This window comes from Mobula birostris, chromosome 1 (genome assembly GCF_030028105.1).
Source record: "Mobula birostris isolate sMobBir1 chromosome 1, sMobBir1.hap1, whole genome shotgun sequence".
NCBI lineage: Eukaryota > Metazoa > Chordata > Chondrichthyes > Myliobatiformes > Myliobatidae > Mobula > Mobula birostris.
This window is the reverse complement of record NC_092370.1, coordinates 201,583,972-201,610,744: the sequence shown is the minus strand read 5'-3', so window position 1 is coordinate 201,610,744 and position 26,773 is coordinate 201,583,972. Positions and strand designations below refer to the sequence as shown.

Below are 26,773 nucleotides of genomic sequence, written 5' to 3'. Positions count from 1 at the left end.
ACTCTATCTGCCACTTCTCAGCCCAGTTTTGCATCCTATCAATGTCCCGCTGTAACTTCTGACAGCCCACCACACTATCCACAACACCCCCAACCTTTGTGTCATCAGCAAATTTACTAACCCATCCCTCCACTTCCTCATCCAGGTCATTTATAAAAATCACGAAGAGTAGGGGTCCCGGAACAGATCCCTGAGGCACACCACTGGTCACCGACCTCCATGCAGAATATGATCCATTTACAACCACTTCTGTGGGCAAGCCAGTTCTGGGTCCACAAAGCAATGTCCCCTTGGATCCTATGCCTCCTTACTTTCTCAATAAGCCTTGCATGGGGTACCTTATCAAATGCCTTGCTGAAATTCGTATACACTATATCTATGGCTCTACCTTTATCAATGTGTTTAGTCACATCCTCAAATATTCAATCAGGCTCGTAAGGCACGACCTTCCTTTGACAAAGCCATGCTGACTATTCCTAATCATATTATCCCTCTCCAAATGTTCATAAATCCTGCCTCAGGATCTTCTCCCATCAATTTACCAGCCACTGTATTAAGACTCACTGGCCTATAATTTCCTGGGCTATCTCTACTCCCTTTCTTGAATAAGGGAACAAAATCCGCAACCCTCCAGTCCTCTGAAACCTCTCCCGTCCTCATTGATCATGCAAAGATCATTACCAGAGGCTCAGTAATCTCCTCCCTCGCTTCCAACAGTAGCCTGGGGTACATCCCATCCGGTTCCGGTGACTTATCCAACTTGATGCTTTCCAAAAGCTCCAGCACATCCTTTTCCTTAATATCTACATGCTCAAGCTTTTCAGTCCGCTGTAAGTCATCCCTACAATCGCCAAGATCCTTTTCCGTAGTGAATACTGAAGCAAAGTATTCATTAGGTACCTCTGCTATCTCCTCGGGTTCCATTCACACTTTTCCACTGTCACACTTGATTGGTCCTATTCTCTCATGTTTTATCCTCTTGCTCTTCACATACTTGTAGAATGCCTTGGATATTTCCTTAATCCTGTCTGCCAAGGCTTTCTCATGGCCCCTTCTGGCTCTCCTAATTTCATTCTTAAACTCCTTCCTGCTAGCCTTATAACCTTCTAGATTTCTATCATTACCTACCTTTTGAACCTTTCGTAAGCTCTTCTTTTCTTCTTGACTAGATTTACAATAGCCTTTGTACATCACAGTTCCTGTACCCTACCATCCTTTCCTTGTCTCATTGGAACCCCACGCAAATATCCCCTGAACATTTACCACATTTCTTCCATACATTTCCCTGAGAACATCTGTTTCCAATTTATGCTTCCAAGTTCCTGCCTGATAGCCTCGTATTTCCTCTTACTCCAATTAAACGTTTCCCTAATTCTTATTAGTAAAATCTTTGTTCAGATTCTTTCTAACTGCCCTTTTAATACTTTGGCTTGATGAACTTATCGCAGTTTATCTCCACGTCAAACCTAGCCTTGCCTTTTCAGAAATTTAATATTGTTTGATCCATCACTTCCCCCACCAACTCTGTACCTTGCTCTTTTGCCAATCTTCACTGTACATTGTTAACTCTGTTGTCTCTCCACGGATGTTGCCTGGTGTGGATTCATACATATCTAATCCAGTTATTATCCCATTTACTGTCAATTGATCTTTAGTCTTCTATGCACTGGCAATTCAGGTATTCATCTACTTTTTAAATGTTGTGAAAGTACCTGTCTCCACCACCCACAATATTTTCCAGGTACTAAGCACTCTTGATGAAAATGTTCTTCCTTGGATCCCCTGTAAGATTCCTACTCTTCAAAGATAGTAATTTCTGGATTGCTGAGTGTGCCATGTGCCAGTGAAGGTAGAAAAGCAATGATTAGGTAAATTAATGCATGGCTGAGAACCTGGTGCAGGTGGCAGGGCTTCAGGTTCTGGGTTCATTGGGATCTTCTGGGGAAGGTATGACCTGTTCAAAAGTGACGGGCTGCACCTTAACCCAGGGAAAGCAATATTCTCCCAGCAGGTTTGTTAGAGCTGTTGGGGAGGGTTTAAGCTAATTTGGCTGGGGGTGGGAACTGGAGTGAAGGGACTTAGGACAGGATGGATGGTAAAAAAAAAACAAAGATAGCATGAAGTCAGGCTGTTAGGGTGGGCAGGCAGATTATAGGACATTATTGTAGCCAGCAGGTGCGTACTAGGCATGTAGACCATAAGACCATAAGACAAAGGAGCAGAAGTCGGCCATTCGGCCCATCGAGTCTGCTCCGCCATTTTATCATGAGCTGATCCATTCTCCCATTTAGTCCCACTCCCCCGCCTTCTCACCATAACCTTTGATGCCCTGCCTACTCAGATACCTATCAATCTCTGCCTTAAATACACCCAATGACTTGGCCTCCACTGCTGCCCGTGGCAACAAATTCCATAGATTCACCACCCTCTGACTAAAAAAATTTCTTTGCATTTCTGTTCTGAATGGGCGCCCTTCAATCCTTAAGTCATGCCCTCTTGTACTAGACTCCCCCATCATGGGAAACAACTTTGCCACATCCACTCTGTCCATGCCTTTTAACATTCGAAATGTTTCTATGAGGTCTCCCTTCATTTTTCTAAACTCCAAGGAATACAGTCCAAGAGCGGACAAATGTTCCTCATATGTTAACCCTCTCATTCCTGGAATGTAGAATCACAAAGGGTAGCAAATACAGTACACAGTAATGTACACAGTCAGGATAGATCTGTAGAGTCTCTCAAAAGCAGGGGTGAGGAGTATGCCTCATGTTCAACTCTTCTTGGTGCACAAATATATCAGTGCTGTCCCAATTCTGCTCACCAGACCTGGAATATCTAGCAGTAAGTGCCATCCTTTTTTACCTACAGTGGGAGATCGCCAGGATCTTTTTGGTAGAAGTATACATTCCACCTCAGGCCAATGTCAATCAGGCTTTAGATGATCTGAGCAGTGGAATTAACGTGCACAAAACAGCGCACCCTAACGCCTTCACCATCATCTTGGGGGATCTTAACCAGACCAGTCTGAAAAAATCACTTAGCAATTACCATCAACAGATCACGTGTAATACTAGAGGAAACAACACACTGGACCACTGTTACACCACCGTCAAGATTGCCTACCGTGCTATTCCACGCCCTCACTTTGGGAAGTCTGATCACCTGGCTGTACTTCTACTCCCTGAGTATAGGCAGAGACTGAAGACTGCAGCACCAGTAGTGAGGACCAAGAAGGTATGGACAAGGGAAGCACAGGAGCATTTACAGAACTGCTTTGAATTAGTGGACTGGTGTCACGTGACCAGCAACAATGAATATATAATTGAATCAGGTTTTAAAAACAAACATAAACATTTATTAAACTCTGCTCAACAATAGCGAAAGTATTCAAACGACTAACTTAACCAGAAGTTAACTGCTATACATAGAAACATAGAAACATAGAAAATAGGTGCAGGAGTAGGCCATTTGGCCCTTCGAGCCTGCACCGCCATTTATTATGATCATGGCTGATCATCCAACTCAGAACACCGCCCCAGCCTTCCCTCCATACCCCCTGACCCCCGTAGCCACAAGGGCCATATCTAACTCCCTCTTAAATATAGCCAATGAACTGGCCTCACTGTTTCCTGTGGCAGAGAATTCCACAGATTCACCACTCTCTGTGTGAAGAAGTTTTTCCTAATCTCAGTCCTAAAAGGCTTCCCCTCTATCCTCAAACTGTGACCCCACGTTCTGGACTTCCCCAACATCGGGAACAATCTTCCTGCATCTAGCCTGTCCAATCCCTTTAGGATCTTATACGTTTCAATCAGATCCCCCCTCATTCTTCTAAATTCCAACGAGTACAAGCCCAGTTCATCCATTCTTTCTTCATATGAAAGTCCTGCCATCCCAGGAATCAATCTGGTGAACCTTCTCTGTACTCCCTCTATGGCAAGGATGTCTTTCCTCAGATTAGGGGACCAAAACTGCACACAATACTCCAGGTGCGGTCTCACCAAGGCCTTGTACAACTGCAGTAGTACTTCCCTGCTCCTGTACTCAAATCCTCTCGCTATAAATGCCAGCATACCATTCGCCTTTTTCACCGCCTGCTGTACCTGCATGCCCACTTTCAATGACTGGTGTATAATGACACCCAGGTCACGTTGCACCTCCCCTTTTCCTAATTGGCCACCATTCAGATAATAATCTGTTTTCCTATTTTTGCCACCAAAGTGGACAACTTCACATTGATCCACATTAAATTGCATCTGCCATGAATTTGCCCACTCACCCAACCTATCCAAGTCACCCTGCATCCTCTTAACATCCTCCTCACAGCTAACACGGCAACTCTGGAACAGTTCTTAAAGTGGTAAATTCGAATACAGTCTTTAAGTGGTAAATTTGAAAGTCCAAGTGATTTACACAGTCAATAAGGAGAGACTTCTCGGGAAACGGATTTCTTTGAAGACGTGATGTTACTGCTGATCCTGTCCAAAGGATTCACGACGAAGAAAATAAAACGGCTTAAAGAAACTGACCTTTTCCTGATGAATGAACACTGCACAAACCTTTCTGATATCACAGGGGTTATCTCAGATGCAAGTCACTATTTCTGAACGAAGATTCAATAAGGTCGATCCTTTATGAAACTGCTGTATGACACCAACTTTCCTCAATCCTTCAGGTTCCCGTACTTTAGTAAAGTCTTCACTCTCCAAAACTAGACTTACAATAGAAAGTAAAACTCCACTTTAAAATGAAACTGCGTCATGAGTTGAATACATAGCGTAACAGAGTAACTGACGAATTAAACAACAAATCAACTGCGTAACAACAGGAGTTTCCCGTTATATACCTGTTGAGAACATGTCATCACGTGACCTCACTGGCGGGAAAATTACATCACCCCACCAGCGCAAGACTGTTACATAATGCTCACAAGATACTCAGTTACATCATGGTCATAAGACAGTCACAAGATACCCACGAGGTATGTAACACTGGTTTGTATTCAGGGATTCATCTTCGAATCTGGATGAGTGTGTGCCCACAGAGGCTTACTGTACGTTCCCAAACCAAAAACCGTGGATGAACCAGGAGATACGTTGTCTGCTGAAGGCTAGATCTGTGGCATTCAAGTCTGGCGATTCAGGCCTGTACCAGAAAACCAGGTATGATTTGTGGAGGGCTATTTCAACGGTGAAGAGACAGTTTCAAACGAGGTTGGAGGTGACATCGGATGTACGACAACTTTGGCAGGGTTTACAAGGCATTACTTGTTACAAAGCAAAACCCAATAGCATGAATGACAGCGATGCTTCGCTACCAGATGAACTCAATGCCTTTTATGCCTGCTTTGAATGGGAGAATATAACTACAGCTGTGAAGATCTCTGCTGCAGCTGATGACCCTGTGATCTCTGTCTCAGAGGCTGATGTTAGACTGCCTTTAAAGAGAGTGAACCCTCGCATGGCAGAAGGTCCTGATGGAGCACCTGGTAAGGCTCTGAAAACCTGTGCCAACCAACTGGTGAGAGTATTCAAGAACATCTTCAACTTCTTACTGCTGTGGGTGGAAGTTCCCACTTGCTTCAAAAAGGTAACAATTATACCAGTGCCTAAGAAGAATGAAGTGAGCGGCCTTAATGACTATCACCCAGTAACACTCACATCTGCAATGATGAAATGCTTTGAGAAGTTGATCATGACTAGACTGAACTCCTGCCTCAGCAGGGACCTGGACCCATTTGCCTATCACCACAATAGGTCAACAGCAGATGCGATCTCAGTGGCTCTCTACACGGCTTTAAACCACCTGGACAACACAAACACGTACGTCAGGATGCTGTTCATCGACCAAAGCTCAGCATTTAATACCATCATTCCCACAATCCTGATTGAGAAGTTACAGAACCTAGGCCCCTGTACCTCCCTCTGTAATTGGATCCTTAACTTCCTAACTGGAAGACCACAATCTCTGTGGATTGGTGATAACATCTCCTCCTCACTGATGATCAACACTGGTGCACCTCAGGGGTGTGTGCTTAGCCCACTGCTCTTCTCTCTCTGTACACATGACTGTGTGGCTAGGCATAGCTCAAATACCATCTATAAATTTGCTGATGATACAACCATTGTTGGTAGAATCTCAGATGGTGACGAGAGGATGTACAGGAGCAATATATGCCAACTAGTGGAGTGGTGTCGCAGCGACAATCTGGCACTCAAAATTAGTAAGACGAAAGAGCTGATTGTGGACTTCAGGAAGGGTAAGATGAAGGAACACAAACCAATCCTCATAGAGGGATCAAAAGGGGAGAGAGTGAGCAGTTTCAAATTCCTGGGTGTCAAGATCTCTGAGGACCTAACCTGGTCCCAAAATATTGATGCAGCTATAAAAAAGACTTCATTAGGAGTTTGAAGAGATTTGGTATGACACCGAATACACTCAAAAATTTCTACAGATGTACCATGCCAGAGCATTATGACAGGCTGCATCACTGTCTGGTATAGGGGGAACTACTGCACAGGACCGAAAGAAGCTGAAGAAGGTTGTAAATTTAGTTGGCTCCATCTTGGGTACTAGTCTACAAAGTACCCAGGACATCTTCAAGGAGTGGTGTCTCAGGAAGGCAGCATCCATTATTAAGGACCTCCAGCACCCAGGGCATGCTCTTTTCTCACTGTTACCATCAGGTAGGAGGTACAGAAGCCTGAAGGCACACACTCTGTGAGTCAAGAACAGCTTCTTCCCCTCTGCCATCTGATTCCTAGATGGACGTTGAACCCTTGAATACTACCTCACATTTTTTAATATATATTATTTCTGTTTTTTGCATGATTTTTAATCTATTCAATATATGTATACCATAATTGATTTACTTACTGATTTATTATTTTTTCTATATTATGTATTGCATTGAACTGCTGCTGTTAAGTTACAAAATTTCACGACACATGCTGGTGATAATAAAGCTTATTCTGATTCAGTGCACGGAATATAAAAAATAAGGTGGATGATCTTGTTGCACTATTTCAGATTGTCATGTATGATGGTGTGGCCATCACTGAATCATGGCTGAAGGATGGTTGTAGTTGGGAGCTAGATGTCCAAGACTACTTCCTACAGGGATAGGAAGGTAGGCAGAAGGAGTGGCGTGGCTCTGCTGGTAAAGAATGGCATTAAATCAGTAGGAAGATGTGACATAGGATTGGCAGATGCTGAACCCTTGTTGATTGAGTTAAGAAACTTAAAGGGTAAAAAGACCCTGATGGCAGTTATATACAAGCTTATAACAGTAGCTGGGCTGTGGGCCACAGATTACAACAGGAAATAGAAAAGGCATGTCAGATGGGCAATGTTATGATATTCATGGGAGATTTCAACTTGCAGGTTGATTGGGAAAAATAGGTTGGAAATGGATCTCAAGAGAGTAAGTTTGTTGAATGCATACGAGATGGATTTTTAGAGCAGTGTGTCATTGAGCCTACTAGGGGATCAGCTGTATTGGGTTGGGTGTTATGTGATGAACTGGAGCTGATTAGGGAGCTTAAGGTAAAGGAACCCTTAAGAACCAGTGATCACAATATGATTGACTTCAACTTGAAATTTGATAGGGAGAGAGTTAAGTGTGACATAGCAGTATTTGAATGGAGTAAAGGAAATTATTGGTATGCGAGAGGAGTTGGAAAAAGTAAGTTGTAAGGATTTGCTGGCAGGGATGACAGCAGAGCAGCAATGGCATGAGTTTCTGGGGAAAATGAAGAAGGTGCAGGATAGATGTACTGTATTCCGAAAACAAAGAAACACTCAAATAGCGAAACAGTACAACTGTGGCTGATAAGGGAAGTCAAAGCTAATGTAAAAACAAAAGAGAGGGCATACAACAAAGCAAAAATTAGTGTGAAAAGAGGATTGGGAAGCTTAGAGAGCAACTAAAAGAATCATTAAGAGCGAAAAGATGAAATATGAAAGAAAGCTTGCAAACAATATCAAAATGATAGTAAAAGCTTTTTCAAGTATGTAAAAAATAAGAGAGATGAGAGTGGATATAGGACCTATAGAAAATAAGGCTGGAGAAATAATAATGGAGGACAAGGAGATGGCAGATGAACTAAGTGATTATTTTGCATCAGTCTTCACTGTGGAAGACACTAGCAGTGTGCCAGATGTTGAAGGGTATGAGGGAAGAGAAGTGAGTGCAGTTACTGTTACAAGGGAGAAGGTGCTCAAAAAGCTGAAAGACCTAAGGGTACATAAGTCACCTGGACCAGATGAACTGCATCGTAGGGTTCTGAAAAAGGTAGCAGGAGAGATTGTGGAGGTATTAGTAATGATCTTTCAAAAATTATTGCACTCTGGCATGGTGCTAGAGGATTGGAAAACTGCAAATGTCATTCCACTCTGTAAGAAAGGAGGAAGCCAGCAGAAAGGAAATTATAGACCAGTTAGCCTGACCTCAGTGGTTGGGAAGATGTTGTAGTCAGTTGTTAAGGATGAGGCTATGAAGTACTTGGAGGCACAGGGTAAGATGGGACAGAGTCGGCATAGTTTCCTTGAGGAAAAATCTTTCCTGATAAATCTGTTGGAATTCTCTGAGGAGATTACACGTAGGATAGATAATGGGGATGCAGTGGATATTGTATATTTGGACTTTCAGAAGGCCTTTGACAAAGTGCCACACGTGAGGCTGTTTACCAAGTTAAGAGCCCATGGTATCACAGGAAAGTTACTGGCATTATTAGAGCATTGGCTGATTGGTAGGACACAGCGAGTGGGAATAAAAGGATCCTTTTCTGGTTGGCTGCCAGTTACTAGTTGTGTTCCACAGAGGTTGGTGTTGGGACAGCTTTTTTTTATATGCTGTATATCAATAATTTAGGTGATGGAATAGATGGCTTTGTTGCCCAGTTTACAGCTGATATGAAGATTGGTGGAGGGGTAGATAGTGTTGACGACACAGGTTAGATGCTGAAGGACTTAGATTAGGAGAATAGGCAAGAGATTGGCAAATACAATGTTGAAAGATGCATGGTCATGCACATTGGTAGAAGAAATAAATGTGCAGACTATTTTCTAAACAAGGAGAAAATCCAAAACTCTGAGATTCAAAGGGATTTGGGAGTCCTTGTGCAGAACACCCTAAAGGTTAACTTGCAGGTAGAGTCGGTGGTGAGGAAGGCAGATGCAATGTTAGCATTACTTTCAAGAGGTTTAGAATACAAGAGCAAGGATGTGGTGCTGAGGCTTTATAAGGCACTGGTGAGACCTCACCTTGAGTATTGTGAATAGTTTTGGGCTCCTCATCTAAGAAAAGATGTGCTGGCGTTGGAGAGGGTTCAGAGGAGGTTCATAAGGATGATTCCAGGAATGAAAGGGTTATCATACTAAGAATGCTTGACAGCTCTGGGTCTGTACTCGCTGGAATTTAGAAGGATGAGGGTGATCTCATTGAAACCTTTTGAATGTTGAAAGGCATAGAAGAGTAGACGTGGAAGGGATATTTCCCGTGGTGGGGGAGTCTAGGACAAGAGGACATTGGCTCAGGATAGAGGGGCGCCCATGTAAAACAGAGATGCAGAGAAATTTTTTTAGCCAGAGGGAGGTGATTTTGTGGAATTTATTATCACAGGCAGCTGTGGAGGATAGGTCATTGGGTGTATTTAAGGCAGAGCTTGATAGGTTCTTGATTGGACTCAGCATTATAGGTTACGGGAAGAAGGCCAGGGAGTGGGACTAAGGAGGGGAAAATAGGATCAGCCATGATTGAATGGCGGAGCAGACTCGGTAGGCTAAATGGCCTAATTCTGCACCCTGCTATTCATTGTGTATGTCTTACCCAGTTAGTCTTCCCAACTTGCATCACCTCACTCATACCAGGATTAAATTTACACTGCCAATCTACCCAATAATCAATATCGTGGTCATTATCAACAATGCCAATTTTTGTGACATCTGCGGACTTGGTAATTACACTATTTATATTCACACCTAAAGCATTAATTATTTGCTGAATACTTCCAGCTATTTCTGTTTTTATTACATGACACACCACTTTGTTGTAAATTGTAAATATGACAAAGAATTTGAAACTTCAGCATTGGTCTGCGTGGTTCATCACCTGCCACTTAGTCATATACAGCATGTAAACAGGTCCTTTGGCCCATAGCCTTCTAAACCTCTCCTATTCATTTATCTAAGTAGTTTTTAAACATTGATAATATGCTTGCATCAATCACTATTTCTGCCAGCTCATTTCAAATAGGCGCTACCGATTGCATGAAGAAGCTGCCCTTTTAAGTATCTTATCTCTGATCTTAAATCTATGCCCCGTTGATTTTAGCACCTCCCCCCCGAAAAAGATTAAAAGATTGTATTTTCATATTGTCTATGTCCCTCGTGATCTTATTTAACTCTAATATGTCACTTCTTAATGTTCTATGTTCCAGAGAATAAATTTGTAATCTATACCACCTGACCTTGTCATTTACACCCCAGTTTAAGCAATATCCCAGTAATTTTTTTCTGTGTTCTTTTTAGTTTAATAACATCTTTCCTATAGCAGGCTGGCTCAAACTACACAATACTCCCAAGTGCAGCCTCAGTGACATGCTGTAGCTGCAGCATAACTGACCAATTTTTATATTCTGCCTTGACTGCTAGTGTGCCAAGCACCTTCACCACCACCCTGTATCTTCCTGTGATGCTACTTTCAGCAAACTATATGCACTTGCATTCCTAATTCCTTCTGTTCCCATAACACCCTCTATGGCCCTACCATCTACTGTACAAGTCCTACCCTGGTTTAATCTCCTGAAGTACAATACCTCACAGTTATCTAGATTGAAAGCCTTCTTTTGAATTTGAGCATATAATTAATTGTCTCTTGTCTCTTCTGTCTGGCTTTTGACCACTGTAACCAAACAATTTATTTCGCCTTAAATTAAGTCACTCATCATTTTCTGGGTATTCACATGGTTTCGATACATAACCATTCCTCTGAATACTTTAGCTAAATGGTGACAGTTTGTTAAACATGATCTGTTTTGTACAAATCCAATTTAGATCTCCATAATCAGTTCAGATTTCTCTGTCAAGTAATTGTGTCAGTTTTTAATTTCAATAGCTTGTCCATGAGACCAGTTAACTGCCTGACCTCATCTTTGGATTTGAAGTGCTGTACTGTGCTTGAGCTGTGACTTAGCAAGGATTTGATTTAACTAGATTTTGTATTTGTCAAAAATAATGGCTCACAAATGATGGGCCAAATGACATGCCTATGAGTCAACACATTGAATATTAAAACATTGAAAATAAAATTGAAAGAATTAATTTACTTAGACTTTATTCAGTAGAATCTACTAAAATAATTCACAATTAATTTGTAATTACAACTTTAACAGCATATCTACTGCAGCCCTCCTACCAGTTATCAGCTGGTGGACTAATGCTTAGATGGAATAAGTAGGAAGAATTTTGTTCCCTTAGCGGATGAGTTGAACGGCAAAGAGCATACATTTAAAGTAACGTATGGCTGCCAACATCGCTGCCTGTCTCCCAGATGAGCTAAATCTGAACCACTGAGGAGAGCCGCCTGCACCTTGGTCATCTCTGAGGCTGAAGTTTGCAAGTGTTTCCAATGAGAGAACAACCGCAAGGCTGCGGGACCAGATGGCATCCCAGGACGGGTACTCAGAGTATGCGTGGCACAGTTGGCTGGCGTGTTTGCAGACATTTTTAATCTCTCCCTATCCCAATGTAGAGTCCATTGTCCCTGTACATAAAAAGACCAAGGTAACATGTCTGAACAACTGGTGTCCTGTCGCACTCACCTCAAAGCTAATGTTTTGAGAGGCTGGTCAACAACTACATCTGCAGCATGCTGCCACCCACACTGGACCCCCTACAACTCATGTACCAACACAGCCGATTGACAGATGACGCAATAGCCACAGCTCTACACACCTGGAGAGGAGGGATGTTTATATGAGAACGCTGTCCTTGGGCTACAGTTTAGCATTCAACACCATAATTCCTTCCAGGCTTGACAAGAAGCTCAGAGACCTCAGCCTTCACCCTGCCCCCCAGGGCTGTGTCCTAAGCCCCCTCCTTTACTCTCTGCACACTCCTGACTGTGTCTCCACCCACAGCTCCAATCTGCTAATTAAATTTGCAGGTGATACTACATTGATTGGTCTTGTCTCAAATAATGAGGCAGCCTATGTCGATCTGCTTCTTTACCAGAGCACTTTAGGTTCAGACTCAAGGAATAATTGTTAAATATAGTTTATTTAAAATTACATACTGTTTGTTAGCAAGCTTGCGTCGCTCAGTTGACGAAACAGAGTCCCTGCTCACAGAGCCTGGGAAAATCTGCAATCAAGTGAGCCCCCGAGTACGGTCTGGCTGCTGTTATAGGTCCATTATCACATACATACTTTGATAAGGGTAGACATAGAAGCTTTCTCATGCAACAAACACTTTGTTGTTCATACATTATTCTCACACACGACTTGTCAAGCTGCTAATAAGTCAGTTAGGTTTTAGCCCTTTTAATTCTGCATATAATTCCTCACGTACAGAGAAGACCCTGACACCTTGGTTTCAAGAAAACAACCTCTCCCTCAATGTTGCAGAAACAGGGGTGCTGGTTGTGGATAACAGGAGGAATGGAGACAGGCTTACCTCTACTGATATCAATGAATCTGGGGTTGAGAGGGTGAACAGCTTCAAGTTCCTCAGTGTACACATCACAGAGGATCTCACTTGGTCTGTACACACTGGCTGTGTGGTGAAAAAAGCACAAAAGTGCCTATTTCACCTCTAAGACAGTTGAAGAAGTTCGACATGAGTCCCCAAACCCAAAAGACTTTCTGCAGGGGCACTACTGAGAGGACCCTGACTGGCTGTATCACTGCCTGGTATGGGAACTGTACCTACCTTAATCACAGGACTGTAGAGAGCGGTGTGGACAGCCCAGCGCATCTGTGGATGTGAACCTCCCACTATTCAGGACATTTACAAAGACAGGTACATAAGGATCACTGGGGCCCCGAATCACCCTAACCACAAACTGTTCCATCTGCTGCCATCTGGGAAATGGTACTGTAGCATTAAAGCCAGGACCAACAGGCTCCGGGACAGCTTCTTCCACCAGACCATCAGACTGATTAATTCACACTGACGCAATTGCGTTTCTAAGCTATATTGACTTCTGTTGTATATCTTACTGTACATACTATTTATTACAAATTACTATAATTTGCACATTGCACATTCAGATGAAGATGTAACGTAAAGATTTTTACTCTTGCATGTGAAGGATGTAAGAAATAAAGTCAATTCAATTTAGTTGATGGAAGAGTTTGGAATTTTTTTCATGTTAAGTAGTAGGTTCAAGTTTATTATCATTCAACTGTACATTTGTATACAACATTCCTCTGGGACCAAGGTGGAAAACAGTGCATAGATCACATACAGCACATAAAATAATATTAACACAATAACATTAACCAGTAATAATAAAAAAAATCTGTAGATGTAGGAATCTGGAACTTGCTATCTGAAAGGGTGCTAGAAGCAGAAACTGTCATCTGATTTGAAATGTTCTTGTATGAATACTTGAGGAGCTATAACTTGGTGGTACAAGGTGGAATGAGTTTTTTGTAATCAGCATTGATACAGTGAGCCACATAACAACCTTTTTATTTTGAAAATGTTCTATATTTCTAGTCGTAGTTGTTAAGAGGACAGTATGCCTCAGCTTAGTGGAAATTATTGCTTCTACTTTACATAAGACCTTCAATACTACTAGGCTTTTCAACAAGCCTCCCTTGATCCCAGTTGGCCAAACATCCACTCCTGTCTACTGGGCATTCGTTGCTTTCCAGCCAGGCAGAACAGTCTCTAGTTAAATTATCCCAGGTCTTCTACGTGGGCCAGAAAATCTTTGCCTTCATTTCTGCCCTTATGATCTGCATGCATTTGAAATTTATTTAGGATTAAAGCCAGTATCTCAATATGGCTGAAGACATTATTACCTTCAGAGTTGGAAACAGTGCATTATAAATAGTGCTTGACACTTTTCACAGTTAATTCATCTTTGCACTTTATTGATTTGGAAAAATGTCAGTATTACTCTTCATGTTTAATCTTAATACCTTGTCATAAATGAATTCTTAACTGTTTGCACCTTAGAATGAAAGCAACTTCAGTCACAGAACAATAGAATTTTAGTTTTGTTTATTCATTGCCTTCACTTTGGAAGAATTTTGGTGAGAGGTTACCTGGGTGTATTCTAACCTTATTTTTTATTTTATCTCTTTAGACGAAAGAATTCATTGATGGATGCTTGAAAAATGGAGGTAAAGTTTCAGTTTGTTTAGATCACCTTTAATGTATTCTGAAGAAATGTGGAACATGATAATGTACCTGGTTGCTTTATTATTTTTCAGGAAAAGTTCTTTTACATGGAAATGCAGGTATTTCTCGAAGGTAGGAACATGATTAGCTTTTGGAGTTAAAATCTATTTTTCTTATCCTATATTAAAAGGTAATCTACTGACTTTTTTTTTCTGTTCTCCAGTGCAGCCTTGGTCATAGCATATGTTATGGAAACATTTGGAGTTAAGTATAGGTAAGAGGTGAATGAGTGTAAAAAATTAATCTGGATAATAATGTCAATGATGATCAGGTTTGGCTTTATTCCACTGACTTAGAAGCCATGAAATTTTGAGCAACTCTTATGTGGCAGCAATGCAGTATAGACATAAAAATTACTGTAAATTAAAAAATAAATGATGCAAAGAAAAATAACAAAGTAGTGTTCTACCTCCTCCCCAATAGTAGTCATGAGAAGAGGGCATACCATGGATGGAGAAGGTCCTTAATTGTGGATGCCAACATCTGAGGCACTGCTTCTTGAAGAAGGCATATATTGGAGAGGGTTGTGTCCATGGTGAAAGTTGGCTGAGTCCACTACCTTCTGCACCCTCTTGTGATCCTGTCCATTGGAGCCTCCACAACAGGCCAAGTGCATTGGCCTGTACATCTATTGAAATTTGCAAGTCTTTGGAGACATGCCGAATTTCCTCAAACTCCTAACAAAGAAGACTAACATGCCTAGCGCGCCTTGGTGATTGCGTTAATGTGATGGGCCTAGGATAGGTAATTCCTGATGCCCACAAACTTGATGTTGCTTGCCGTTCAGCTTCTGACCCCTCAATGAGGATTGATGTATGTTCTCCTGACTTCCCCTTCCTGATGTCCACAATCAAGTCCTTGGTCTTGTTGATGTTGAGTCTGAAATTGGTGTTGCCGTGTCACTCAACAAGCTTCACCCCTATGCACCTCCTTGTTCCCATCTAAGATTTTACCAATAACAGTAACGTCATCTGCAAATTTATACATGGAATTTAGCCACAGTCATAAGTGTGGCAAGAGTAGAGCAGTGGGCTAAGTATGCTTCTTTGAGATGCGCCTGTATTAGAATCTAACAATACTGATGCTGAAGAAGAGGAATATAAATATTGAACGCATCCAGTTCGTTATAATTTAGAGTAGAGCAAGTTTACATAAATTGAAGCCAATTAAAGCTAATTTGAACTGATTTCAATGTTGTTGTCTTACACAGCAATTAACATGTTATTACAATTGTTAATTGAGTAGTGTAGTTGAAAATTATTTTAATTTTTGCTGTTATGTTGTACTGTCAGTGTCTTTCCGGACAGGTTGAATGACTTGTATTGTGATTGTGGTCATGTAAGGTTTGTAGATTTTTTACAAAATCAGTGCTACTTGATAAATTACAGAAGCTGAGTTTAATGTTGCTTGGTTTCAAAACATCCGCTGCTTTGGTACCATGTAAATATACTGACCTGTAGGTCACAGCCAGTTTTCAAGTTTTTATTCATCATAGAACTAAAGAATTAAAATATGTTTTGAACAATATACTAACTAGTATTGCACTACTTCAAAAGTTTGCTTAAAAAATCAAGGATTCTGCTCACATTGTGCAGTGCACTGGAAAGTTTCCTTCCTGCCTACTGCTTTCAGTAGTCTGGTAGACAGGTTATTTAATGTATATATATTTCATAGCATTTTGTTTAGTTACTCTTGTCAGTTTTGAGTCAGTAGTCCAGAATTAATCCCACTGTCCTATTGTCATGCCATAGTATTGTCCTCCATGAGTAATGAATTTGACTTCAACTACTCCCTATAATGTTATACTCTGCTGCAACAATGTAGTTTATTCTATTTTCTTTTACTTTCAAAGTGAAAGCTCTATGCTATCTGACTATCTTCACCCTTATATTTGACATTAAATACGATTTTGTTTCTTATGAATGAGTCCATGTCAGGTTTTAAAATGGAACCAGCTCCAACCCAGGCAGTACACCATTTCTGACCAGGGATAAAGCAATTGAAATTTCCCTTGGGTGTTATTCCAAATTTTCCAGCTTGTGTTGTAATGTTAACCACTAATGAATCACATCTCAAGGTATCTATTATTTTCGTTAAACCTAACTGAAACGATCTGTGATCAGTAGCCTTTGCAGAGAGAAAACTAAATATTTCTCCAAGGAGACAGAGTTATTGAGTGAATCATTAATGGACTAGTTCACCTGTCTCAGGGAGTAGTGGGAAAAAGTTCGAAAGTAAATATGTATATGTTTGAATAGTGAGTAAGTATAATATATGTTTGAGAGATCTTCATGGATATGTTCATTTCTTTAGGGATGCCTTTACCTATGTTCAGGAAAGGAGATTTTGTATTAATCCAAATGCTGGATTTGTCCATCAGTTACAGGTATTTAGCCTTTAACATTTTATCAGAATTAATAGTTTGTAACAAATGTACAATTTATTTTAGTATTATGCTTATAAAGTTCACAGTAAAATTTATTATCAAGAGTACATACGTGTCACCACATACAACCCTGAGATTCTTTTTCTGTGGGTATATTTAGCAAATCTATAGAACTATAACTGTAAACAAACTGTGCAAATGCAGATATAAATAATGAGCATGAAATAACAATGTAACAGAGTCCTTAAATGAGCTATCCCCTTTTGTTCAAGAGTCTGAGGGTTGAGGGGGTAGTAACTGTTCTTGAACCTGGTGGTGCGAGTTCTGAGGCACCTGTACCTTCTACCTGATGGCAGTAGCAAGAAAAGAGTGTGGCTTGAGTGATGAAGATTTTCAATGATAGATATTGCTTTTCTACGGCAACGTTTCATGTAGATGCGCTCAATGGTTGGGAGGGTTTTACCTGTGATATATTCAGCTGAATCCACTACTTTTTGTAGGATTTTGCACTCAAAGGCATTGGTGTTCCCATACCAGGCTGTAATGCAGCAAGTCAGCACACTTTCCACCACACATCTATAGAAGTTCGCCAAGGTTTTCGATGACATGCCAAACCTCTGCAGACTCCTGAGGAAGTAAAGGCACTGTCATGCTTTCTTCACAATAATATTTAATGATGGGTCCAGGACAGGTTCTCTGAAATAGTGACATCCAGGAATGTAAAGTTGCTGACCCTCTCTCCCTCTGATCCTCCAATGATCACTGGTTCATGGACCTCTGGTTTCCCTCTCCTGAAGTCTACAATCATTTTCTTGGTCTTATTCACACTGAGTGAGTATTTTTTGTTATTACACCACTCAGCCAAATTTTCAGACGTCCTCCTGTTTACTGATTCATGATCCCCTGTGATACAGCCCACAACAGTTGATGTCATCAGCAAGCTTGTGTATGGTGTTGGAGTTATACTTAGCCGCATAGTTGTAGGTGTAAAGCGAGTATAGCAGGGGTCTGTGTACACGTCCCTGCGGTGCTCCCGTGCTGAGGGATATTGTGGAGGAGATATTTTTGCCAATCCGAACTGACTGGGGTCTACAAGTGGGAAATCTAGGATCCAATTGCACAAAGGGGTATTGAGGCCAGGGTCTTGGAGTTTACTGATTAGATTTGAGGGGACAATGGTTTTAAGTGCCAAGCTGTAATCGATAAAGAGCATCCTGATGTATGCATTTTTGCAGAAAGGGTAGGGATGGATAGAACTAAGGGTGTATCTGTGACTGTTTAAGACCAGGGTTATTATATGAATGGCACACACAAAATGCTGAAGGAACTCAGCAGGTCAGGCAGTATCTATGTAAATGAATAAATAGTCGACATTTTTGGCTGAGACCCTCCATCGTCTCTGTATAAATGAGTTGTTCATGGGGAAGTTGGAGGGAGAAAGATGTGAAGTGTTGAATTATAGCATGTCAGGGTGGGCAGAGGCAGAAACAGAGTACATATCAAAAATGATGAATTGCAACAAAGGTAACTAGTTATAATATAGACAGAAAAAAACAAGTTATTGGAGATTGGAGGATTCGGTATTGAAGTCCTATTCCTCAAGCCTGCAATGAACTTTATTTTTGCCATTTCCCAGTTCAAATGAAGGGTCCTGATCTGAAATGTTAATTGATTTCCTTTCTACAGATGCTGCCTAACCTGCTGAGTGTTTCCAGCATTGTCATATTTGAAACAAATGCAGTGTCTGCAATTCTATTAATTTTTAGACCAAAACAAAACTTTAATTATGAGAAAGACAAAACTGAAAGCACTGAAATAGCTGGTAAATTAGAATGGATTACTTAAATCTTGAACAAGGTACTGAGAGGAAATACAATCTGAAATTCTTGAGTGTATAATTTGGTCAAAGGAAAATAGAGAGGGGAAGAAACATAGATTAAAAGGGAGGAAATGTTTAATGGTTTAATGGTTCAATTTAATGTCAGGAGAAAAAAACCCAAAGATTGAATGACAGAAAAACGTTAGAACCCCAAAGCCCCTCTCCCCTTTCCACACACAAGAAGTGGCAAAGCAGTCTTCCCTCCCTCACTTGTTCCAGCAAAAAAAAACCTTCAGGTGTCCTTCCCCACCACTCACCACGCAAGCTTCCAGAGAGGACGATCTGCAGTCCATCAAAAACTACTGTCCGTCCCAACACTTCGATATCTCAACAGGCTCTTTCTCACACAAAGGTAGAGTGAAATTTGATGATTCCCAACTTGAAGACTGAGTTTCCATTTGTAATTCACTTTCTGGGCAAGAGGCACTAAATGAAGTGACTAACAGTGACTATTATTGAAAGGGTTTTTGCACGATGAATTGTGTTTCTGTTATATTTAATAGGTATTAATATGCAAATAGGACAACTTTATGAAGGTCATGTGAGAGATTAAAAGCAGGATAGATTGTGTGAAGCTACCTTTTGTGGAGTAACAAATAATCTAGTAACAGATAATTTACATCATTTCTCTTGCTCACCAGAAGTTGATAGCTGATTGGACAGTAATATTTTGCATTGTTGATGCATGTTATTTTTCTGGGAATTCTGGAGAATATAAGCAAGATGTATTAAGATGTGCTAACTAGATGTTTTAAATTTATTTGAAAGCTTAAAAAACTGACTCAAAAACTGTTCTATAAATAGGAATATGAAGCCATTTATTTAGCAAAATTGACAATAAAGATGATGTCACCACTCCAACTGGGCAGATCTGTTTCTGCACAAGGTTAGTAATTGATAAAAATGATTATGTTCACTGAAGATTATGTTATGGAATTTAAAGACGTTGGTAAATATTTATTTAAAATACCATTTTAAAATTGTGCAAATGACGCTTTGAATAAATACTTTCTTTAGTGAGTAGGGTTTTTAAGACCATTAAAATATAGTGATTAGAATGCCAAAAATGTGAAAATAGCTAGGACTTGGGAAATAACCGAAATACAACTCACAAATGGTCTGTTTAATTACATTTGATATAAAGGATCAATGTTGCAACAACTCAAGTCAGAGAACCACCTGGGAAAGAAAAAAAGCAACACATTCCTGAAAAGTTCTTAGTAGTTGTTCTTTTCAGTATTTTCGATGTATTGCAGAACATCACAAGCTGACAACTGGGAAATTTGGAGATAATTTACTCTTTAATACTTTGTTGGCAATATGCTCATTTCTTTCCTTCCTGAATGTTATAAAAAGAACTTTTCTTGTTGGCATCAGCAGCAGTCTTTTGGTGAGCCACAACCAGTTCTGATTCTGTGCCTTGAGTGAAAAGAACAGGACCGTTTACTGTACTTGAGAGACAGCTCCTCTAATCAGAATTAAGCATGAAGATGAGAATTTAATCCTTTCAGTCTGAAGGTGAAATTATTAGTGCTGAAGTGTTCTTGTATTCAATAGTGGCAATCCCTTCTTGTTCCTTGGGAGGGCCATGTTATCCTATTATTAAATTAGCTTCTTTGTTCAAAATCTTCAAGTTTCTGTTTTATGGTTTGGTTTTCATTATTTCCTTCCTTTGGCCAAAGGGCCTCTTTATTTAAATTGGACGCCTTTGTTTTCCAGGAAGCCTCTCATGATTAAAGCATATACTGTATAATGCAAAGTAGAAATTGTAAATCGCTGAGAATTCATAATGGAACCAGTGTCTGCTGAACTTGGTTTTGTACTGGACAGTAAAATATCTACCTATACTGCATTGTTCCTGTTTCTTCATAGAAGGGCTCTTGATGAAAATCCTCATGTGTCATCAGTTATGAAAGGGATATGAAAAGTTTTGCGTAATTTGCTTCATTTCCTCCTTAGGATTTAATTCTGAAGCTGCATACCAAGCCTTTGATTACAATCTTTCTAAAGATTGTCATTGTAAACTTTGACCTGGCAGTTTGTTCATTATTTCAATTGCTGCTGGCTTAAGCATCTAGTCTTCCAGTGATACGATCTCTGATTTGATTTTGGAAATATTCTTGTTCTGTTGTATGGTTGGTAATAGATATATAATCTATATGTAAATGCAACACAATCTTTTCCTTTTTTAGTTGTTCTCAGGATGTGAGCGCTACTGGAAATGCAGCATTTATCACCCATCCTTAATTGCCCTGAGAAGGCCATCTCCTTTTAACTGCTGGCAATCCTTCTGCTGATGGTATTCACACAAAAGTGTTAGGTAGGGTATTTCCTAGTTCTCAATGGCTGTTGACTTCTGCAGACCATATATCTGGTGTGGCCATCTCAACACAAAGATTAGCAAGATGTTTGCTTGAACATATAGAATTGATTCATTTGTGTGAAAATATATTTTTGAGTAATGTCAGTTGCTCTACTGATATTGCTTCATTATGCCATACTCAACAGTACCTGCAAGGCTCCTACTGGCAGTAATTTCTGCACTTAGACCCATGCAATAGTGCTTTGTTATTCAGTCAACTGTTTACATGGTGCTTGTTTATGGCTGTAAGCATTTGATTAGACTTTTTTAACTTAGAATTTCTGTTGATTCTTTCTCGGTTTACATCAATCAAAATCCCAGATTAATGGTGGATGATCCAGAGATTCCTGTTTAGATCTGTAAAAGCTTTCATTTTCCTTCTCTAAGACACCACCGAGTTTGATGGCTGTGGACGATGCTATAATGAAGTGGATTTACTTGTAGGATAGTCTTTCTTTCAATGTGTACACCCTTCATCAGATCAAGAATCTAACACTTTCCTCAAAGATAAATAACTTGCTTCCTCGTTTTTTTTTTAAAAAAAGCTGATTTGGCAGTCTACGGGAAGTTTTTAACACACATTGAAAAAAATGTCAATTTAGTAAATCTGGAGATAATTAACATCAAAAACCTGTTATGACATAGTATTTCCTATCAAGAATCTAACCAGGCTTGTAAGCTGAAAAATGTTTTGTTATCCTCATTCTATGTATATAGTAAACTAAACAACTTGGCTGAGCCATGAATGGCCACCTTTGTTATCATTGCTACAAGGACACATCTTGCTTCCCTTTTTGTCTGCAGTTAATAATGTGTAAAATTTTCAACTCTGTTTCTGGTTTTATTTAATGTTTTCCTCAAAAGAAGTTTAGAGATTTCAAATGGATCCTTCACATATGCAAAAACAATGCCAGTTATGGTAATGTTAATGTGCACAGTATTCTTGAGCTTCTGTTGCAGTAGATTAGACATGGGAAAAAGTGTGACACTCCCAGGTTCATTACTGAATAAGCTATGTAATTGAAGTTGAACATCTGAGAAATGATTCTGTATGCCTATCACTTTGGCTTAAATGACGTCTCCAAGTCAGAAACAGTACCAACAATCAAATCAGTTATCCGGTTGTTGATCAACAACCATGACAAAAATATTACTGAATTCTATACCAAATAAGTCACAAGCTAAGAAGAAGGTCTTCCTCTACAAGAATATTCTGAGAAGTACTAACCCTTTTTCTGATGTTTGTGGAAACTGAGCATCAAGGTTCACCATTATTTATTACCCAATCCTAAATTCTCTGGAAAAGGTGTTCTGTATTGCTGCAGTCAACATGACAAGATGTTACCTCCTTGTTGTTAGGTGAATAGTGACTATTGAAAAGGCAAAAAGAGTTGAAATGTTGTGTAACTTGGAGTTGGTACTGTTTGGATATTCTTCCTGCATTAGCTGTAGATGCTAGAGATTATGATATGTCGTCATGAAAATCTTGGCAAGTTGATACATTGAATTTCTAGTGGTATTTGTGGCAGCAGTGCTGTACTGGTTGGTATTGGACATAGTTTCTGGAGGGTCAATCTATCACTGCTTTATTCTGGATTCTATCAGGTACTAAATATTGTGGGAAAAGCACTTACCAAAATAGATGGAGCATATTCCAATACACTCAATTACTGTACATTTCCTTCAAGAACATTGGTTGGATGTCCAAGGTGCCCATTCAGACTCCAGGGCAGAAAACTTAAGAATTATGTGCCTCTTTTTGGAAATTATAATATTTGTACCTTCTGTGGGACAACCCTCAATGACTGTCTAATTTTGACTTGTGACAGTATATATTATCCTGTTAATCAAGATGGAATTCAGCTTCATCCTTCCACTGTGATCATTCTGATGGCACTTTGTAATATGTTGGACTATCCTTGGTATCAGTATTTTTGGTTTATAATTTTGGTTTATCATTTTACTAATGTTTATTTCAAAATAACCATTTAACAAAAACTAATTAATTTTCATTAAAAATGCAAATGGGTGGAATCATGTCAATTATGGGACTACCACCCATAAATTCTTAAGTTTTAATGTATATATTAAATGTGCATTGGAATGCACTGTTATATTTAAATTGTCATTGAAGAATGTGACTTGTGTAATAATGACATCCATTTTGTTTTACTTAGGAACATTGAAAAGAACACTGGAGGATGATGATGATTTTTCAAGTATGCAGGTGGCTGTAGCTCATGATGGGTAACCTGTAACTACAGAATTGCTTGTACTGGACATGATTGCTGTATTAAATATAAGTCAATAGAAGGATGAAGTGTTATTGAAGGTTATGAATACTAGAAGTTGATATTACACAGCACATTTACTTTATTTCCATTTCTCAGCTTTGTCTGGCTACTTCTGAGGAAGTGATGCTGGAACAGAAAACTTGCCCTTTGAGAACAACCTGGAGCAACATATGCCTGTGAAATTGTATAATAGTGATTTAATTCTGACCGGGAAGAGGAGCAAAATGGTTTTTTGATGGATTTACAAGTCTTCATATGCTAATTTTACTTTTTTTTTTACCAGGACTGCCATTTTGACAGTTAATAAGTACGCATGTGCTAATACATTGATGCACTTTTGATACTTGAATTTTGATTGTATGTAAGTTTGATAGGGAAATAATGCACTGTGTGCTTGATGTCAGACCCATACATGCAATTTATGTTACAAAGTGTTAATCTTTTTGTGTAATTTATTAAAACTTTCAATAAAGTTTTTTTTCTGATTAGTTTGTTAGTATTCTAACTACATCCTATTTTTAATTAATCCTTAACTATTTCTCAAGATGAGTTAGTAAAGTTTAATGGTCAACACTTAATGTCACCAACCGTAAAACTTCAATTTCTCTAAATTAAGGTAGGGGGCTGACTAATCTATGTTCAGTCATACTTAAAGTGTGCTTTAATTTCCAGTACCAAACATCTTAGGAAATCTTTAATATTTGCTTATACACAAATTACAACAATCTATGCAACATTTGACCTAAAATGTATTAGTGCTCAATTTCAAATGTGTATATATTTACAATTATACCAATAGTTATATTTTATTTGCCCTTTGCACAATGATACAATTAAATAAATACAATAAAAATTTACCCAATAAAGTTATTGAAAAAAAATTAAATAAAATAACCATCTCTAGATTAAAACTGTCCTAAAGAGCAGCCATAAATTCCAAAAAGCACACATTTTGTTTGTTTCATGTAATAGATATTTTTTTTTAAAAAAAACAATAAACACATACAAAATGCTGGAAGAATTCCCAAGATCCCCAACATTTTGTGTGTGTTGGTTGAATTTCCAGCATCTGTAGAGTTTCTCTTGTTCAAAATTACAAGATTCTGTTTTGCTCCATTAAAGGATCATTGAACAAAATAAGGCTGAAATATGCCTTCTTGGTCCTGTTAAATAGTACCCAAAATAACTGAGAAATTCAGCATACATAGAATTTTATAGCATTTTTCACCAACCATTAGTACATAAACATTAAAAGTACCAGGTTTCTATAACTTAACAGACACAGTAGTACAAAAGCAGAGCTTAACTATTTAGCCAAAAAAACACTCAAAATTAAACTTTTATTTTCACTGTAACAATTTTTACTCTTAAATCTTATTTTCCTATTGGAAATATAGTGCTTTGACAAGCTATAAACTACATACATTTATGCACTTTAAAAGTCCAATTGTTATTTCAGTATTTCAAAGATATTGCATATTTTATCTGTAACTGTACATTATGGGGATTAAATTAAGCATTTCCATTTCATGCTGAATTTATAAAACACAGGAAAAAATTAACAGCTTTAACTTACAAAACTTTGTACAGATTTCAATAACAAACTTTAGGGCAAATACATTTTCCTCATGTAATCTCAAATTCAGTAGGGATATCAAATTTAAGTCATTGGCTCCATTGCAACTAAAATATTAATTTTGTTTTAAACATGGATTAAAAAAAGTCATCAAGCAGTTCCAAATATGTGTAGAACTATAATGCTAATTCCATAAAAATTAGGGAGGAATTAGCTGTTGTACCTAATTTTGTAGATAAAATTTGAGATTACATTGAGAAAACATCTTATGGGTAAAATTAATTATCACCTGCTCCATGAGGTGATACTCATGAAGTTCATACAAATATAGCATCTACATATGCAAACAAACAAGATACAATATTCTTCCGTAAACAATATAAAATGTGTGCTTTGGATTAATTTTAATTACAAGACGAATTAAAATCTGACCTGATTCATAAATTACATTGATGTACAATTTTAATACCTAGATTTAGTTACCCTGCACCTTGTTATGATCGGATCAGCAGCAAAGTAGACAAGTCACTTTGTCAGGTCAGTATACGGAGCTCCATAAAGGCATGGCTTCACATGCTAATGAAAATCTCATCAATATATAAAAAAAATTGAAAACACCTACACAAAGCACTTAAAATCTCCACTTCAACTTGTAAAGTGCCCACAAGATCCATGCAGTGTCACAAGATTCTTTGACACCCTGGGACTGAACAGAATTGCGCTCAAAGTTTTCTGCAATTTTCACATTAACTTAAAGTAGAATTGATTCCAAGAGATATATAGCTGCATTTTCATTTAAACTTGGACCCCAGAGCAGTATAACAGGTACAATTATAAGTTAAGTCTCTTAAAGAACAAAAATAGATGCATAGAAGTGCCCTGTTTTGAACAAAAAAAGTCCTTTGGTACAATTATTTCCATTGCTACTTCTAAGAAACAAAGTTTTTTTTCACAAAACTAGTGCTTTTCATATTCCTTTGAGCTAAAGTTAACCATGCTGCAGTTCCCCCCCCCCCATCACCTACAAGACTGCTTAGTTTAAGAAAAAGACATAATTAAATTTCAGCTACATTCTTAGTACCATGAAACAGGTAAACATTGCTAATTGTATTGGAATATACTACATATCTTGCCAGTACTAAATAAATTTTATAATTAGATTACCCCCCCAAAAAAAAATCCTCCTAGAAATACAAATCTCATTCAGCAAATATCAGTCAAAAAATCTGCATTGCATGTAAAGCTCTTCTGTAACTTTAAAACCGAATTTTTGATAGAAGGCTTTGTTCTTTGGTAGACATTCTAAAGTAATTTTGTAGCAGTTGAGTTTCTTGCTGAGAAGTGTAAGGGCTGCAACTAACCTATAGTAACAGAACAGCAAAAATCAGGAGCTTAGAAACATGAATCATCTTCAATTGTACATAAAAGAGTCATTCCTTAAATTAAGGAATTACTCTAGGAAATATGGAGGTAGATTAACATGAAATATGTACTTATAATTTCATAAATAATTCAAATTCAAGGCAAATATGTAAGGTAACCATAATTAACTTTAATTTGAGGTACTTAACAAGAATAATTTCTTCATTAAGAAACTAAATACAGGAGGGATAATTTTGGAATATGAGAAGATCATTTAGCAAGTCAAATACAATAGGACTGTGGTAATACCATAAAAACAAGGGAATTGTAATATGATTATAATATTTCAATATATTTAGGAGTTCAGGTGTTGCCACTGTCATATTTTGTTCTTTACTGGTTTGCCATTCCTCAAGTACTAACAACCACCTTATCACCTGAACTAATCAGTCCTTAAAAGATGAAAGTGGTCTGCTGGGATTCAAATATAATCCTATCCACA

At 38.7% G+C, this 26,773-nt stretch overlaps 2 protein-coding genes across 6 annotated transcripts in view; one reads left to right on the top strand and one right to left on the bottom strand.

The window, feature by feature from the left end:
• The window catches only part of styx (serine/threonine/tyrosine interacting protein), a 48,903-nt gene extending 25,085 nt beyond the window's left edge, over positions 1-23,818 (top strand). The window contains exons 6-12 of one of the 2 annotated variants that reach the window (XR_011887279.1): positions 14,318-14,354; positions 14,445-14,484; positions 14,576-14,626; positions 16,726-16,798; positions 19,482-19,563; positions 20,870-20,997; positions 23,217-23,304. Coding sequence is in view for 1 of the 2 variants with exons in the window: in XM_072268843.1 (XP_072124944.1) it covers positions 14,318-14,354; positions 14,445-14,484; positions 14,576-14,626; positions 16,726-16,798; positions 19,482-19,563; positions 23,217-23,290 (357 nt within the window). In the remaining variant the exon portion in view is untranslated. Of the gene's footprint in view, positions 1-14,317; positions 14,355-14,444; positions 14,485-14,575; positions 14,627-16,725; positions 16,799-19,481; positions 19,564-20,869; positions 20,998-23,216 lie in introns of both variants that reach the window. The other variant, XM_072268843.1, reaches the window with a different exon arrangement.
• A 291-nt stretch (positions 23,819-24,109) lies between these two features.
• Positions 24,110-26,773, bottom strand: part of gnpnat1 (glucosamine-phosphate N-acetyltransferase 1) — a 51,392-nt gene continuing 48,728 nt past the window's right edge. For all 4 annotated transcript variants that reach the window (XM_072268886.1, XM_072268879.1, XM_072268860.1 and 1 more), the window contains one exon: positions 24,110-26,270. In XM_072268886.1, the coding sequence (XP_072124987.1) occupies positions 26,123-26,270 (148 nt within the window). In that variant the 3' untranslated portion in view covers positions 24,110-26,122. The remainder of the gene's footprint in view (positions 26,271-26,773) is intronic.